General features: G+C 39.7%; 1 protein-coding gene across 1 annotated transcript; it reads right to left on the bottom strand.

Annotated features, from left to right (window-relative positions):
* Positions 1–6,687: 6,687 nt before the first annotated feature.
* Positions 6,688–10,855, bottom strand: LOC128795996 (interferon alpha-inducible protein 27-like protein 2B). Its single transcript, XM_053957218.1, has 3 exons — positions 10,650–10,855; positions 7,749–7,895; positions 6,688–6,855 (listed from the first exon to the last, which is right to left on the bottom strand). The coding sequence occupies exons 1-3, from the start codon at positions 10,795–10,797 to the stop codon at positions 6,827–6,829; spliced, it is 324 nt and encodes a 107-aa protein (XP_053813193.1). The 5' UTR covers positions 10,798–10,855; the 3' UTR covers positions 6,688–6,826.
* Positions 10,856–17,632: the final 6,777 nt, after the last annotated feature.

Raw genomic sequence — 17,632 nt, 5'->3', positions numbered from 1 at the left:
ATTATCATTCATTGTTGCTATATCTGGTTATTAACAGACTTAAGTAACTGCTTGTTTCTGTCTCTGTAAACTTCTTTTCTTATGCTTTCCTCAGTTTTTATTCTGTCTGCAGTTTAAACTATTCTTTGCTCTAGAAAAATCCCTGTAAGATGGGTAGGAGGGGGAGAACCAGAGCAAGGAAAATTCTATAATTTCTAATTATAGAAATTGTCACTTTGACAAAATAAACTATTCCTAGAATTTTTAGTATTTCTTACAAAATTTGCAGGGAATGTCTCCTTCATCTTAAGCACAGAAGCCAAATAATGTGGGATTGTGGTCTTACCAAGAGCTGGGATCTTTAAATTCAAAACTTCACAACAGGTTCACCTGGTACAGGCTGCATCATCACTTATCCCAGGGAAATTACAGATCCTCTTGGACTGCATCCTTTCCATTCCCTGGTCAGTGAGGGAGATGGGTGGTGCAATGCTTGGAGAGTGTTTCCTTTTATGGCTGGGATATTTGCTCACCTTTGAGCAACTCAGAGATGTGCAAAGGAGCTGTGCGACCTATTTACAAAACAGATTAATATGAGAAACTGCATTAAAGATATTAAATGGCAGGGAAAGAAATAAAGCAGGAAAATGAAATCTTCTCCCTTGAAAGTGTACACTTGAAGGCTGAGAGGTGCACTTTGTTGCTAAAGTAGCATCCGTGAATTGTTTTAGTGCTGAAGATCTTTTCAGCTGATTTTACAAGAGTTCCTGCTAGAGCCTGATGATGCTACTGCTGCAATGCCACAGCAGTTTCATGGAGATGGTACAAATTGATGTATTATTTCTAAGAACCCTTCCTTGTCCTCTGGGGTTTCTCTAGGCATTGTGACCCATGATTGCTACCAGAAAGCTGGATCCAATCCAAATATTTAAATCTAGATGTGACTTCAATCATCTACTGAGTTTTGTCTGTCCAATAATTAGTAACTACTTGTGTGTTTGACATTGTAGTCTACATTTCTGTAACTACTCCCTTTTCTGGCTGCAGTATGATATTTGAGCTCTGAAAGGGGTGATTCCAATCCCAGAAGTGAATTAATCCCTTCCACTTAAAATAATTATTGGGGAAAATGAAAGTGTAATCATTAGTCCAATAATGGCTCTAGTGGAAGGAAACATAAATTAAGTCATATTGGATGTCCAAAACACTAAATTAGGCAAATTAGGGATCTGATTTTCTTTAAAAGCCTTAATCTATAGTAGTACTAAAGGAGGGCAGTGCTGGATGTGAGAGGAAAATAACTATCAGTTGTGAAATATCTTTGGACTGTTTAGCAACATTACCATTCACAGCCACGGAATACATTACATTTTATTGTAAACTTTGTTCCTCAGAGAAGTATAAATCTTGAAAGTGTGTCAATACTTGGCAAAGTAAGCAGTCTCTCGAGACAAAAAATGTTTAAGACCATCTATCAAGTATAAGAAGTTGATAGCAATTAAAATCAGAGCTGTTTATGTGTAAACATAAATTGCAGAGGTAGCTGAAAACTGGCCAGTAAAAATCTTGGCTGGGTGGAAATTCCAATAGCAAAAGACTGCAAAAAGCAACATCTGAATTTTAAGAACTGTTTTTGTGGCATACGTGATTTCTTTAGCAACAATATTTTCTATGAAATTTTATTACATTGAGGAAATTGTAGGTGTTTATTTATTTTCACGTTCAGATATTCCTTAAAAAACACCACAAACAACAAAACCCAGAACCCACTGAACAATGGGTAAAAAGAAGATAGCTTGCATAAAATATTACTTATCTTAGATAAGCAAAAGCCAGGTTATATTTCAATGCTCGCTATTATCCCAAAGAGATACAGAGAAGGATGGGGAATGATTTAATGTTGATTACTATAATAATGATGATGATTTTTAAAATTATTGTGTATTAAAAGGGAATTATTAGTTGTGTCTGTTTAATGTGTGGGGTTCTCAGGAAATATACCATTGTGGGCAGTCGGCACAATTTTATTGCTTTTCACAACAGTTGCAACACTTCAATCTTCAGTGGAATAAGAGCCCACAGAAAGAGTACTGGGGGCTCTTCCTCTCCTGAGGAGGAAAGGGACTGACCTGTGAAACCCAGCCACTGGCCACCTAGTTGCTGGTTTGAAAGGAATATGTTGGTGTTGATCCAGGTTTCTGGTCCAGTGGTCAGTCCTGGATCACTGTGTTTGGGTCAATCCCTGAGGACATGCAAGGGGCACAGCCAGAGCACCAATTAATGCAGTGCTGGAGGGGATGTGTTGGGCTGTAGGTGGACCCTGCCTCTTCTACCAAGGTTTCCATGACTTTAGGGCTGGTAAATAAAGTCAGAGAGGCTGTTTCCTTCCTTAAGACATGGGGAGGTGTGAAGAAGACGCCAATTTCAAATGTGACAGTCCTGAGGAAGCTTGAAGAGCAAGGGTGCTGTGCCCACAGTGACCTCCCAGCCCATGCCATGGACTTGGGGAAACTTGCTGGCAGCAGGAACAGTGCCAGGCTGCTGGGTGGAAGGGAGAGACCATGGCTACAAGAAGTGGGATTGAATGCTGTTAAACAGAGCATAATGTACAATGTTTATTTGGCATTAATGAGGCTTGCATGTCTTCAAAACGCATTTTAATATTTAAATTGCTGGAAAAGTAAATTATTAAAATAAAGTGTCCATGAATTATCACCCTTGATCACCCAAGCTGCAGTATTATAAAATGAGAAACAAAAAGTGCCTAGGTCAGTGAGGTAAAGGAAAGGCTGTCCCCTTTTCACGTTGAATTTTTTACACTGTCAGATCACTGCTTTTCATTTCTGTTCAGCTGTGGGTAAGATGTCTTAGGAAGGAAGTCTTAAAATGGGACCCAAATCAGGACCTAGTATATGACTGAGAGATTTTGGTGTTCCAGCCACCAATATCCACCACTGAGGGAACAGAGCAAATCCACCCACATAAGTTAATTAATTCTGGCATTAGACAGAGAAGAAACAGCTATGTCAAGACCTTCCTGTCATCTTCCTTACGTCCAGAGGAAGGTCAGTCCAGCGACTGTTTCTACATCTCCTCCCAAACAGTGCAAGACAAGAGAGTTTTATTAAGTGCTCCCAGCTTTCTAGGGAAAAAAGGTGTCTGAGCTTCCTCCCAGATTTGCAGGGCTCCTGCTCTATGCACATACTGTGAAAAAAAAACAGAACAAGTGAGATGGTGAGAGAGCATTTCATTGCAGAGAGCTACCAGACCTTGGATCTCTCCCCTCCTTTGCTGGAAGACTCCTTGGGCAAGGGACTAGTCTGCTTTCTTTTGCTTGCAAGAGCAGGGCTACTGATGGGCACCTCACTAACACAAGGAGTAAAGGGAAGCCCTAGGAAATAACACAAGTATTTTGGTGTTTTTAAACGTAGGGTTTGCTACACCCTCTCCACCAAGAATTTGTGAGAATTTCATAGAACATAGGATGTGAAGAAATCAATAGAGGAAACAGCATCTGAACCACAATGCAGGCATTTAATGTCTCCTTGTGCATTAAATTACCCAATTAATGTTTCCTGTTGCCTTAGCCTGTTCTAATAAGGCTTGACTGTCGCTTATCAGCCCCTAATCTTCTAAATGATGAGCAAGAACTGCAGCTGGATTTACAAGAGCCTTTGGGGCACAATACCAAACTCCCAGAGTGACAAAGATCCATCCTTGGAATTATGCTTATTAGGGTTTCTCATTCATTATCATTTACTTCACATAGATATCCACTAATAAGATTGGATTGACTTTATTATTTATTATTTATTAAGTACTATTAAAATAGATCCACTGGACAATCAATTTCTGTGTATAAATAATTCCTCAATAAATAAGCTTTTTTTGTTGCATAAAAATGTAGTTTCAGATACCAATACTTCCTTGAGTTGATTGAGTTTGCCTGCTATGTGGGCTTATTTTTTTCTGAAAGGCTGATATTTAGTTTAGAATGCTTTGGGGAAAGAAAAATTTTTCCAGAGTAACTGAAAGTAATTTTTATGGGCTGTGTCCATGAGTTAGCTAATTAGAATAAAGATGTTGGGAAAGAGTGGTAGGTAATGAGTAACTAAGAGGGATAAATGATTTTTAATAGACAATGGCAATATCTTAAGAATGATAAATACTTTTCTGTTGTATTATAAAAAATAAATAAATCTATTTTACTAAGAGAGACTTCTTATGAACTGTGAGGTCGGCTGGGGGGAGGAATAGATTCATTTAGATAAAACGCTATTAAATTGCCTGCACAGTGTCCTGTCAGACAGCTATTGATCTCATCCCATGGGAGAAATTGATTTCTGTGCAGAGAGCTATGTGCTCTCTGCAGTGTCTTGCTCCAGTGCTATTGCTCTGGTAATCACACGCTGCTGCCTCTTTTCCTTTCTCTCTCTTTCCGTCTATTTGTTGTGCAAAGATTGATTGAGAGACGCGAGGGATTCAAATTGCAATATTTGTTGTTTTTTAACCTTTCCAATTATATTCTGTTAAATATGTAAATAGTTCATTTGTAGTTCTCTACATAGGAATTTGCTGAAGCAGTCTGCAAGGAATGCTTCCAGGGGGATGCTTGTACCTTTGTTCTCCTGCAGACCTATTAGAGCTGATTCAGTGAAGGGATTTTGAATGCAGCTGAGAATTCTCCCTGCTTAGTCAAAGCTATATAGGCTAGTTCTCAACACAAGATCTAAAGATGGCAAACTTTTAACACCAGAATTACGTAAAAGCTGAAAAGTGAAATGATAAGTGATTAAGCATCCTTGCTTTGGTTTCCTTCTTCTAGTACCCTTCTAAGTACCCTTTGTCAGCTCTCAATATTGTGAGTCATTTTTTAACGAGACAAAAATACCTGAGGTCAAGTAATGGCAACATTTAAGTTGAGACCCACTTTTAAATCTCCCCCCTTTGAATAAAAAACAAGGTCGTTAATTGCCATGAATTTGGTCACACATTGTTTCTCAGATAATACAGCTTCAGTTTGTCTGATGAGTTATGTATGTACTTGACTTTTTCTACTATTTCTTGTCATTCCTGCACTGGTTTCATTCTTATGACTCATTTATCATCATTATCAGTGCTAAGCAGTTGTTTGAATGTTGTGGGGAACAAGGCCCCTGCTATTCTCTAAGACCATAACTTGGCATTCACACATGGAGAAAAACTTCTGAATGGGAAAAACCTAGGGTAGACCTTCTGGCTTCAAATCATGCCAGTGCTAAGGGCCTAGAGGGGAAAAAAGTTCTCTTGGTAGGTCACAGCTGTATTTTAATAGTCCCAGGCTGCTGCATTAGACCTAGGAAGGAAAGTGTAGGATGGATCCTCCTGGAAGATTTTCAAAATCTGATGGGACAAAGTCCTAAGCAAACAAGTCTAACATTAAGGTTAACCCTTTAACAGAAGTTTAGATTAGAGAACTGCCCTCATTCTCCTCACACCAAGGTCTCTGTGAAATTTAATCTTTCTGTGATTTTATGAATTCAAGATAGCTCCTTGTTAGGACATCAGCTCTAGCCTATGAAATGAAGCCCTTGTTTTTCAATTGCCTTTTAATACTTTGGGTAGCACAGCAAGTGAAGATACATTTCTTCTCTTCATTAGTCTCTCCTCCGTGCTAGCATTTCACCACTCAACATATAATTCAACTTTGCTCCAACTGGAGGCAAACGTTGACTTCTCATGTGCATTCTGGAAGGTGCCCAGGCAGGAGGGAGAAGTCCATATCTGACAGTATAAGGTGCATGGGAGCAAACACATTTCCCAGCTGTGGAGAAATGCAGCTGAGATGGGAATTAAAAAGCAGGGTGACAGGAGTCATCGGAGAAGATTGCTGACTGCAGCTCCCCAAATCCAGCACCTCTTAACTTCTGGCCTGAAGGTGTGATGTTCTCTCCCTCCATCTTGGAGTGGACAAAGGGAAGAAGAAGCTGTGCTTTGTGGTTTTGTTTGAAATACAGAGGGAGGGAGGTGATGGAGTAGGGAGGATGAGGAGCCAGAGAGAAGGAAGATGAAACTGTGGGGTGGTTTGTATGTGGGAATTTGCATACGGAATGCACAATGTTACGTGCATTTGGTGACACATTGTTGTACGAGCATATATGAAGGAAAGGAGCCAGGTGTGAGGAACAGCAAAAAATCCCAACAGTGAGACCAGCATCAGAAAATGGGCTCTCTTCCTCACCTGTTCACACCTGTCATAAGTTTGCAGGGGAAGTTTCAGTCTGACTGGGACAAAGCTGATGCCTTGCTGCAAGCAAACCGAGACTAGAAATTATTATGAAAGGGGCCTTAAAAACTCTAGAGGTATACAAAAATCAGTCCTGGGACCTGTTTTTGATTGATTATGTGTCTCCTTTATTAAGTAGAATTTAATTTGATAGCCTATTAGAAGTACATCTAGAAGGAACTGCCCCTTACTGAGTGTTTCTATGCTTCTCTCTCACAACAGGATGACTTTTGCACTGTCATTACTTTTTGTGAATTAAACATAGCAAGCTACTTGCAATTGAAGAGCCTAGTGTTGCTAAACCCAGGATTTTCCTAAGGCAGCCTTGCAGTCCAAGTACCTTAACTTCTATTGGCTTGTGCTTGTCTGTGCTTCAGAGAATATTTAATCAAGGAAAGAACACCCCCCCATCTCTGTCCCCATTAATTTAAAGCAAGAATCCATCATTTTAACAGAAACTTTATTTGTGCACGTGGAAGGCTTTGCCTTTCATAACAGGGAGATCATAAAAGGGGAGAAAATGTCAAAGCTGATGGTGAAGAATGAACTGCTTGCAGTTTTGGACTGATGTTTTTCTTCTATTCAGCGCCTTCCTCCTTTTCCACCCATGGCTAAGGAGAAATACAGAGAAATTGTGAGGACAATAAAAAGCAAAGTTGCAGTACAGGAAAATATACAGACCATAAAAGCATTGGCTACAAACCTTCCCAGGTCAGAAATCAAAGGTCTCTGTTACTATTTGAAAGACACTTTTTAAAATCAAGAACTTCAATCCTGTCTCCAAAGCTCTTCCTAACCCCACAGGATCCTACTAACACAATGAGCATCCTTACTGATGCATTCAGGTATAGACTAGGCTCTCTCACAATTTGGTTTGTTCTGTCTGGGTGTGGGTTGCATTAACCTGGCAGAGTGATGAGGGAGATTTCTGTTGTTCTCTGCTTTGAGCTGGTAAGGGCAGGCAGATTCCTGTGGTTTTGACCCAATGAATTTCCTTTAAAGGAAAGAAAGCTAAGCTGTTCTGAAAGGCCCCAAGAAGTAAACTAATGATTCCTGTCTATCAGTCTGATAACTCCACTCTCATGGTTCACTGTTTTTTTTTTCCCACTATATCTGCTTTGTATGTTCAAGTGTGGAGCCCTTGGTTTAATCCTAAATTTGTAATTGAAAAACAACTATTGAACTGCTACTGTGGTGCTGATGAAAGCATAATCTAAAAGTCCATTGGACTTTATTTTCTGTCACTGTGTTTCAGATTTCTGATTCTGCTGTCCACTCATACCTTTGCAAGTTCGTGGCATAGTTATTTCCACTAATTGCCCAGTTTCATTTTCCCACCAAGTTTAAAGGAACAAACAATAGAAATATTGCTACAAGTACAAAGCAGCCACTCCTGTTATTTGCATCCCTTCATCTAGAGAATGTACAGTAAATGAACCGAAATATTGCTGACTGCTCAGAAGTCCTTTGTTAAGTCATCTTTATGGAGAGGATGCTCACTTACAGATGGACTGGACAGTGGAAGTTGTGCCGCCCCTGGGAACTCCACCTCCATGAGCTGAGGCCTCCTTGGACATTGTGTCAGAGGCCCTGGATCCACCAGAGATCCCGCTGCTGGTATAACCTGATGAGTGGGTTGTACCTTTGGCACCTAGAACAGTTACAAAGGATATGTTACTGACAAAGAAAGGACAATTGTCCTTATAGGACAATTACAAACTACTGTGTTTTAAAACAGCTCAAGGCTAGCAAATGTATCAAAAGATAAGATGACTGCTGATCACTTGACTTGTTCTGTCAGTCTACTGCTTTTTGGCTGCTGCCTTGGGGAAAGGATATTATCAGTGCTGTTGGGGAGCTCCCAGAACACAAAGAAAATCTATGGGTCTTGAACAGCCTGTTTTTGATAAACCTGGATCTCCAAAATATTTTCAGCACAATTTGCCTCTTCTGAAATTGCACTTTTCTGTGGAGCTGCCTGAAGATTGTGGAATAAACTTCTGTAGAAAATAGGAATTGTTGTACTTTCTGTTCCAGGTGATGAACATGCTCCTTTCACTTCACTTTCCCTCACATAAACCTGTAATAGATACCTGTAAAATTCAAGTACCACAAGTTGTGGTAGCCAGTGGTCAATTTATGTTTATCTTTATCTCAGTCTAAATAAGACCCAAGCAAAGCATTCTTTTGCAAACTCTTCTTCTCCTGGGAGAGGAGTAAAGCATCAGTGATGACAAATATTAGTGATAATGCTTAAAGCATTCCTGGAGGATGCTCAAATATTTTGGTGATGAGCTTGTTATAACATCTTCTGTAAAGTGACACTGAACAATACTCATGTCCCACTGCAGAATCAGCCGCTCCTTCGAGCATGTTTGTTCTGGGGGGAGGAAGGGTTACAGTCTGAATTAAAAGGTTAAGAAGATGTGTTTGGAGAGATTTCAGGGAGCACCTGCGGAAATGAAATCAGGCCCTTTTAGCTCTCAATCAGGCAAAGAATGTGTGGCAAGCTCTCCTGCTGCAGGGAGCCAAAGCTCACACCTGTCTTGGCAATGTTACAGAGTTAGCATTTTCCACATGGATAAAAGCTCTTTTGGAGTATCTCCTGTCGGCATGGCTAAGGTTTCCTTGAGTCATGCAGACTTCTCTTCACCAAAATGGTGGTTTTCATAAAAGTCCATAGTTAACACAGAGGTTGCAAGAATAAAGCTAGGCATAGTTAAATGCTTATTTTGCTTCTGTTTCTTATAAAAATTCTCAGCACACAGAGGGATAGAAATCTTCAGTGTTTTAGTTCAGAACTGACAGCTTCATGATCTCTGTAGGGCATCCACACTGAAGAGTTTGCCACTGGTTATGAGTGTGCTGTACCACCCTGATCTGTAACAGAAGGCAGCTTGTGCAGCTGACTAACTCATCACTAGAGTGAGCAACTGGCATCTCCTGCATACCAGGATTTCTGCTGCCGAGGCTGTGTGGTGCCTGAGAGCAGCTCTCCTCTCTGCTTTTCACTCTTTCTGTCCCCCTCCTCTCCTGACTTTCTCTCATATTCTGCCCCTTGGCTGCTACTATCCCTTAAGCTCTTTCCTACTGAATATTCAATAAACACTGTATTCAGCAACCTAAACTCAAATCATACAATGTGAAAATTAAAAAAATGCCTCACAGGAGTCACATGCAGTATGTCTCTGAATGACCCTTATTTCACCTATTCCCTCACTGTCTAGAGGGCCTCACTCCATGAATAATATTGGCAATGTAAATCATATCTTAAAAAAAAAAAATCCAACTTATTTCCTTTCAATCAAGCTTAACACATTTTGGCTATTAAAAGATGTTTCCTGAATCTGGACCCTGGCCAGCTCACCTGATCAACCACCCATTTTATGGTTGGAGAAGTCACATTCAACTTAATCTTTCAGATTTCTACCTGCTGATTATGGAAACAGTAGACCAGTGGTAGACCAATATGGCAGAGATGCCCACCTATAATCAGCCTGCTGACTAGCATACCTCTGACACATGGGACATGTGGGTCTGAGACCCCGAGGGCAGAAGGGGTTTTGAAGCCTCTATCAGGCTAATAGAGGTCAGAGAGCTAATACTGAGCTGCTGGGTAAAGCAGGTTTGCAGGGGGCACTCTGTTCTGTGGAGTCATGCCTGTTCAGAGGATGCCTGCTGGATCAGGTCACACAGGCACATCTGGCAGGGACAATACCTTGTGCACAAATCCCACAGGATCTGGGGTTAAACAAGTGCCAAGCTGGTAAGAGTCATCTGGTCAGGGACTGCTCCCAGCCAGCAGCAGAACAGCGAACACCTGCAGGGTTAGCTCATGTGAAAGGCAGCTATGCCTGATTTTAGCACTTAGATAGAGGATGTCAAGGATGTCTATGCATTCCCTTCATGAATTCATCCCTTGGACTCCAACTAATTTCTCTCCTTTAGAGAGTTTGCATAAGGTTTTAGGAGTTCTCCCTGTATGGATGTGTGTGAGTAAAGGGCAAGGGAAATCTGGTAATTCATATGAAATGTAGCTACACAGATCATGTTCTTGCATAAGTGCATCATTGCTTGTTGCTACCATGACTCTTCACATCATTGATGATTCCTGGCAGAATGGAGGGATGGCACAAACTTCAAATAAACACTGTCCAAAACCTCATGAACACCACATATGTATATGTTCATTCATGAATAGTATGTGCACACACAGAAAACACCCTCAATAATATCCTGTTCATAGCACGCAGTTAAATAGAGGAATCTTCTTTCTTCAGTGCCATACAGGAATGTAAGAGAGAAGAGATTATTTGCAAGCTTATTTTCAAGGAGAAACAGCTGTCTGATTCTATGCACTGAAACACAAAACCACACACAGGGTCACACACAGAATTGCTCATACCCATTTCCTGGAGAGTAGAAGTGGGTCCTCCAGAAGGCACACCTCCCCCAGAGGCTCTGGCTTCTCGGGACATCAGTGATGAAGCAAGAGATCCTCCTGTGATCCCAGAGGGAGTGAAACCAGCGTTGCGGACGTTCTGGTCAGACATGCTTCTGCTTTCTGCTGGTGACAATTCCAGGGAAGCATTCAGAGACTGCTCAGCCCATCTTTTTATACACTCTCCACCTGACAGTGAAGAAATGAAACTGCTGCCTTGATAAGGAAGAATAGAAACTGAAACTTATTCTCAGCCAGGAAATGAAACTGAACTTTATCAATAGGCCTTTTTATTGCTGTTGCCACGATGGAATTTAGGCAAACCAAGTAATTTCCTCCTGCAATACTAAAACAAATTACTAGTGCAGGAGTCATTGCTTGGCAACTGATGCAGCTGAAAGCTTTGCTTCTTCACTTTTTTGCATTGCACCCTATTGCACTGAATTAATCTGTAGAAGGTACTGCATTATTTTAAGACTTTCTACAACTCTGAGTAAAGACAAGAGACAAAAAGGCAGTAAAGTGGTGGCATGCAGAGACTTCAGGTGTGCTGGTTACCACATCCAGAGTTCAGCTGTGGTACAGCTACCCCTGAAAACAGTGGTTCACACAAAGCTGGAAATCAGAACCCAGCTGTCTGGGTTGGATGGAATTAATTTCTACATGGAAGGAACCATGAGGGGACCTTGTATGAGCAGATTGACACAGATGCTTTGTGCTTCTTCATGCAAGTCCCTCTAAAGCAGAGCCTCTGCCTTTAATGAGCAGGCCTTTGCAAATGGCACACATGCCTTTATCACAGCCTTTCTTAGTCAGGAGTTTAAATAAGGCTCATTAAAAATCCATAGACCTTCCTTAGGTAAAGAAGAATATCTGATCAGGTCACACTACTGCAGGAATGACTCTCAAGGAGGAAATATACAGAATAAAACTATAGTGTTTTCACAATAGTGTGATATCTATATCTTATACATGGTGGGTTATAGAACAAAGGTCTGTTCCTCTCTTCTTATATGTGCTATTTATCTGAGCAGTGGAATATCTGGCCCATGTACCCCTAAGCAGCAGTGATCTTTTAACTGTTTTCTTTCATTCAACATTTCTTTAATTCATGTATGTTAGTTTCCTTAATTCTAATGTCAGTTATTTTTGTTTTCTACTCTGCTTGCATTAGGTCTTCTGTAATTATGATGTATCTTTAACCCCATAATTTCTCAGGTTCCTCATTTATTTTAATTACTTAATGTTATAAAATATCTAAAGTTGAGGCTTAAATGCAGGTAAAAATTCCACATGAGAATAGGACAGTGAATGCTACAGGCCTTCTTCAAAGTCACAATAAAACCAAAAATGTCAGTTTCTTTGTACATGTTGCTGCATATTCCTCCTTCAAAAATAGTAAAATCTTTCAGTGTTTTATTAATCCAATTTATTTAATATTGCAAGCAGCCCATTAGGAAATGATAGTAATGTCTGGCAAAGCCAAGGAAAATGAAGGCTTTACAAGCTGAAGAGACTCTTTATGAGGTGACAATTTACTCAGTCCTAAACCACAAATCATAATGGACACACACAAAGTTGTTTAACTAAAAATAATTAAAACTAGATATAATAAAAGTTTTATTGCAAAAAAGAGTGTCTCAAGGCAATTCAGATTGGCAGAGACATCAGAAAATAATCAGGGAAAGAAGAAATTACTAGAAGTCTCATAAAAATAAGATGAAGGAACTCAGTGTAATAAGGAAAGGAAAGCCACTGGAGGGATTCAAGGGCAGCCTTGGACTTGCCTCTACAAACTTGCCCGATGATTTGGATTCTTGGTTCAATCTGCTTATCAATTCTGGATCTGCTGTGCTCACCTCCCTTGGTGGGACAGCACCTTGCTGTGCCCTGGCAACATGTGACATTGACATCACAGCCTCCTTCACAGTGTCACTGCTGAAGTGGGATTGGGAGCAAAAACACAGGTCTTGAGCCTGCAGCTTCCAGTGGTCCTCTTTCTCCATTAATTTTTCCAGAAAGGTGTGGTTCTCCTTTGACTTGGTGCAGCTTTGTGTGAGACATTTGGTTCCCTATCTTTATTTTAATTATTTTTTGTGCTTTGTTTTACTGGCATTTATATTTAGAAAGGGTAAATTCCAAGATATTAGGCAAGTGTAGTTAATGTTCAGCTGTGTTTTCAAGGAGACTGGCACAGAAGCAGTCAGGCAGTTGTAAGTCTTTATGGACTATTTGTCAAAATCCAAGGAGTGATACTTTAAGAGCTAAACGGATGCAACCTCTAGTTAAAGTATGGAAAGTAAAAAAAAAGCCAAACCAATTCATTTTTATCACAGAGCTTGGCATCATAACAGTAAATTGTACCTGGGAGAATATCTGGGTAAGTTAACTTCCTCATTCCAGAAACTAGGAAATTGTTGAGGAGGTGGGTGGTGTGAGCTGACCTGAAAAGCATCCAGTGGCACTTCTAAGCCTGAGAGACCAGAGAATCAAAGCCATGAATACCAAGAATATGACTGCCTTTTATTTTCAGTGTCACTACAATTTCAGTAGCCTTAGGTGCTGGAGCACTTAAACACAGAGCTAACAGTTTAACTCTCTGAGTTTCAAGTACAAATAAAACCCATAGGTGTCAAAAATCTAGACTATGTACTCTTTGAAAGGAATTGGAAAGCCAGAGGCTGGATTGGAAGTACTTTGAAAATTTGAGTAGTGGGGATTCTTATCTTCTTAAATTAAAAAAAAAAAAAAAAAAAAAAAAAAAAAGAAAAATAGGCTAAGCTGAAAACATCAAACAAACCAACGCAATCAGATGTTCAGGCAACTCTTCTATATTTTGCTTGGAAGGACCTTAACATCTTGTGTTTGTGGATATAAACTGATGTGTCTCTTTGGTATGTTTTCCTTGCAGTCCCCACCAGTCCTCACTTAGAAATATTTACCTCACAGTGAAGCTGGGCAGCTGATCAGAGACATTAATCTCTGCTTTTGGTAGTCACCTTTTTTATTTCAATAATGTGTTCATTGAAGACACTTTTTCATAAACATTTTCCCATAAACCTCTGTTTCAAAAGAGATTATTCAAACAGCTTTTAAACAATTAATCTTTTGAAGGGTCTAATTGAAGGAAATAAACCTGTAGAGAATCTGACTGAACCAAAGATCTTCAGCATCCAAGATTATCTGTCTGTCACCCTCTGACCTATTTCCTTTACACTACTTTTTAATTTTTGTAGCAATTATAGTGTATACGGATAATACCTATTAGCATATTTATGGTCATTGCTTCATATTTATTGTCTGCACAACTCATTAATCTTCATCTAGTGTGTGAGGCTGACAGCTCAATCTATTTTGCAATCTCTGGGCAGCAGCCATATCCAAAAAGCTTTTGTTTCCCTGTAAATAAACTGAGTTCAGGACCAGAGGACAATGGTACATCATGCAGTGATTGACACAAGCCATGGCTGCTAATCAAAAGTAGATTTTATTACCAGCTGAGTCAAGTGCATTATGGGGGCATTGTTCTAGCGCTGTCAGGGCAAGAGCATACGTAGTCAGTCACCTTCTCAAGATGGGCTGATTGTTCTCCAAGATTAGACAGAGTTGCCTTATTATCCATCCCAGACAACAAGGCATCTCACCCAAACAGACGCCTTTACAGAAACTGCCTGTACATTGAATTGATTTGAATTGCTAATGCATAATCTGTCCAGCACAGATGTGCAATGAATATTTGGATGTTGTTTTGCATGTCAGTTGAGAAGACTGAATGATGAGGTGATGATCGTTCAGTGATGGGTACTGGACATTTGCCAACAATTGAGTTTGAGCACTTTCCCTGACAGTAATCAGATCAGCTTCCAAAACGTCTTTTCTTCAATTCACTGACAATTTATGTTAGAAGATAATGCAACTCTCTCACAGTTAACACAGTTGGCAGCAATTTGCATTTTTTTCGTATAATTAAATTTTTCATTTCACCCAAGAAGAAATACATGCAAGCTGCCTATAACTGATACAGATATTCCAAGACACTTCCAAAGTATCTCCACCAGAATAAGAGGCTATCTAGATAGGCCAAAAATGGTAAAACTCTTCACAATACAGGTAGCACTAGTTTCATTAATTATAAAGCCACATTTGCTGTGAAAAAAATAGCAATCTTGCTATCAAGCCTTATTAGGTAAGGTCTCACAAAAAAAACAGTTAATGAAATCACATTTAACATATGACCATTGTCATGCTTAGGGTAGGTCAGCAAACACAATTATCTTTAAAAATTCTTTACATTTAATAAAAATTACATTTAAAATTTCTCAGTGTCTGTGAGGATTGACATAGTGTAAAATAAGAACAGAAAAGAACCCCAAAAGACTGATATTACGACATCAAGGGGCTGATATGAGCTCATGCAGTGACTTCACATGATTCAGGTGAATGTGGAAGTGGTCTTTATGTAGTCACAATCACAGAATCATACAGAAATTTAGGTTGCAAGGAAGCTCTGGAGATCATCCAATCCAGCCAGGGAATTATCCTGTCATTTGCTCAGAGACACACTTGGTTGAGTTCTAGGTATCTCCACAGATGGTGATTCCACATCTTCTCTGTGCAACTTGGTCCATTATTTGACCACCCATACAGTGATTTCTTTTCCCCTGTGTATCTAGTCAGAATTCTGCAAATTATGTCTGTTGTTGTCCTTTATCTATGCATCTCCAATGAGATGCTTCATCTTCTTCATATCCCTCATTATTAAAACCCTACCATTAGGCTATAAGTAGCTAAAAAAGGTATTGTTAGCTTACAAAATCAGAGGATTGTAAGGACACTTCTCTGATATTTAAGGGATTTTACCTTCTAACTTTATTTAGGTATGTGTCTAGTGAATCTCTAATCATATAACCAATCACTTTTCTCAGAAGTAAATACTAATGCTTCTCAAGAACTTTTAGAGCTCTTTTTAGAATATATATTAACTATTGCGTGGTCTTTATCTGTCTTTCAAAGGTAGTGATGAGTACTCATGAGTGTGTAACAAAGGGAGGAATCACTTCCTTTAACTTATCAGTCTTCTACTAGCCAAATTTACTATAGCTAGGAAAAGACTGGGAAGGGATTGACCCAGAAGTTTTACAGCCGAAGTAAAAAAGAAGTTTACAGGTAAGTTATATAATATTTTCATATGTCATCCTTTTCCAGGATTAGGCTGTGTGTGTCTCATTTGGATTTTTATTATCATTTTCGTCTGCCAAATGCAAGATATCATCATTCCTGCATTACAGATGAAACAAATCACAAAGGTCCACTGGTGACTTTTTGGAGGCAGAAAATTAAAGTTTTGGAAGTTTTAATTTTGTGTGCTATGAAAAAGAGAACTAAACACATTTACCATCTATGTGCACTGCATACTCATATCAGCTGAAATTCTACAGTATTTCCAGCTAGAAACCCAGAAAAAAGCCTTTGAATAAGTAGCCTGGGAAGACTAAGTTTAGGGCTTAAATTGAGTTAGGTGGCAAAAATCTTATTAATGTCCACTTTGCACATCCAAATTCCAGCCTGTGCTCCTCAGAGCTCCCTTTGACTGGATCATACCCTACAGTGGTACTTCTGCTTTTGACCTTAATATTATGTTGGAGAGCATAGTCACTCTTGACGTCGTAGTTTATGCCAGGACTCTACTCCATAGTCCAAACATATAAAGTGAGACCCTGCTCAAAGCATACTCTACAAAAGAGGGAGTAGTCCTGCCTTGAATGCCCAAGCGGCGAGGCTTCACCCAGATCAGGGTGAAGCCCTTCAAGAGCAGCACCACAGGAACCAGAAGCAGAAGTACCACTCAGACATGGAATTATGTCCCATTTGTTCTCTGCCTTCAAGGAAGTCTTCATTATTACATTTGGCTTCCCACTGATTCTTTTATTTCCTATCCTGACCTGCTACATGCCTTTGACAGACTGAAATGGATGCTTAGGCATCATTTTCAAGGCTCTAAGGACAGCGGTACTTGAAAGATGTCCTGGAATAGCCAGTGCTAATATTCTGAGATAAATAATAATTTTATTCCAAAGATATTTAACGTAAGCCATTATTCCTGCACTGCAGATCCTTTCCTTATGTTTAAATGTCTTACTTTACGAAACACGGAAAATTACTTCAGCTAACAAATAAATGTCAGCAGCAGGGTCTTTGATTTTTTGAGCCTGAAAATGGAGGAAAAGATGAATTGTTCCTTCATGTATTATTCTGTAAAACAAAATGCATACATAAGGGACAAAACTGTGTCATCTGCCAAGTTAGCATTCCATTTGACCTTGAGGTTGCAGTCTTCCAATGCACAGCTACACCAACAAAACCTCAGAGTACAGGAATACAGACTATTCTAGCCTTTGGGAAGGAGAAGAGTCTCAATCAGTTCATACAGTCTTCAAGACATACAGATTTGAGGGAAAATTTTAAGTCTTTCTGAAATCTAGGAAGGAGGGTCATGAAGATAATAGACCAAGTATACAAACGACTAATAAGTTATACCTCTCTCTTAAAGGAGTATAAGATTATGTTTTTCTGGAAGAAATTTGTTGAAAAGAAGAATAAAATGTGAAGCATTAGAATTCATGGTCAAAGTCCTATTATTAACAACATTGAGTTCTCACTGCTATTCAAATAAAATACCAATTGGTGCCTTAATAAAGCCATTTCAAACACACAATCTGCAAACATGAAGTAAGTCTATGCAAGTATGGGCACTTTTTCTAGTTCACAGATCCGCATGGATAAGAACAATGTGTGCTCCAGGGAAAATGCTGAGCAGTTCAGAATGGCTCAGGTCCCTCGGGGCAGCTGCTTCCTCAGCCAGGGAACCTGATCCAGCAGATCCTAGGGCAGGCCTGGTGGGTTCAGTCCACATAGAAGCTGCTGGCAGAGGAAGGAGGAAGAAAAAG

The sequence above is a fragment of the Vidua chalybeata genome, chromosome 1 (assembly GCF_026979565.1).
Source record: "Vidua chalybeata isolate OUT-0048 chromosome 1, bVidCha1 merged haplotype, whole genome shotgun sequence".
In the NCBI taxonomy this organism is placed as follows: Eukaryota; Metazoa; Chordata; class Aves; order Passeriformes; family Viduidae; genus Vidua; species Vidua chalybeata.
The sequence above is the reverse complement of the archived record's forward strand: the minus strand, read 5'-3'. Positions and strand labels throughout refer to the sequence as shown.

Coding starts and splice junctions, on each gene's coding strand:
- LOC128795996 (XM_053957218.1), bottom strand. CDS start 10,797: ATGTCTGACCAGAACGTCCGCAACGCTGGTTTCACTCCCTCTGGGATC. Junction 7,896..10,649: donor TTCTACTCTCCAGGAAATGG/GTATGAGCAATT, acceptor TAACTGTTCTAG/GTGCCAAAGGTACAACCCAC. Junction 6,856..7,748: donor TTCCACTGTCCAGTCCATCT/GTAAGTGAGCAT, acceptor ATTTCTCCTTAG/CCATGGGTGGAAAAGGAGGA.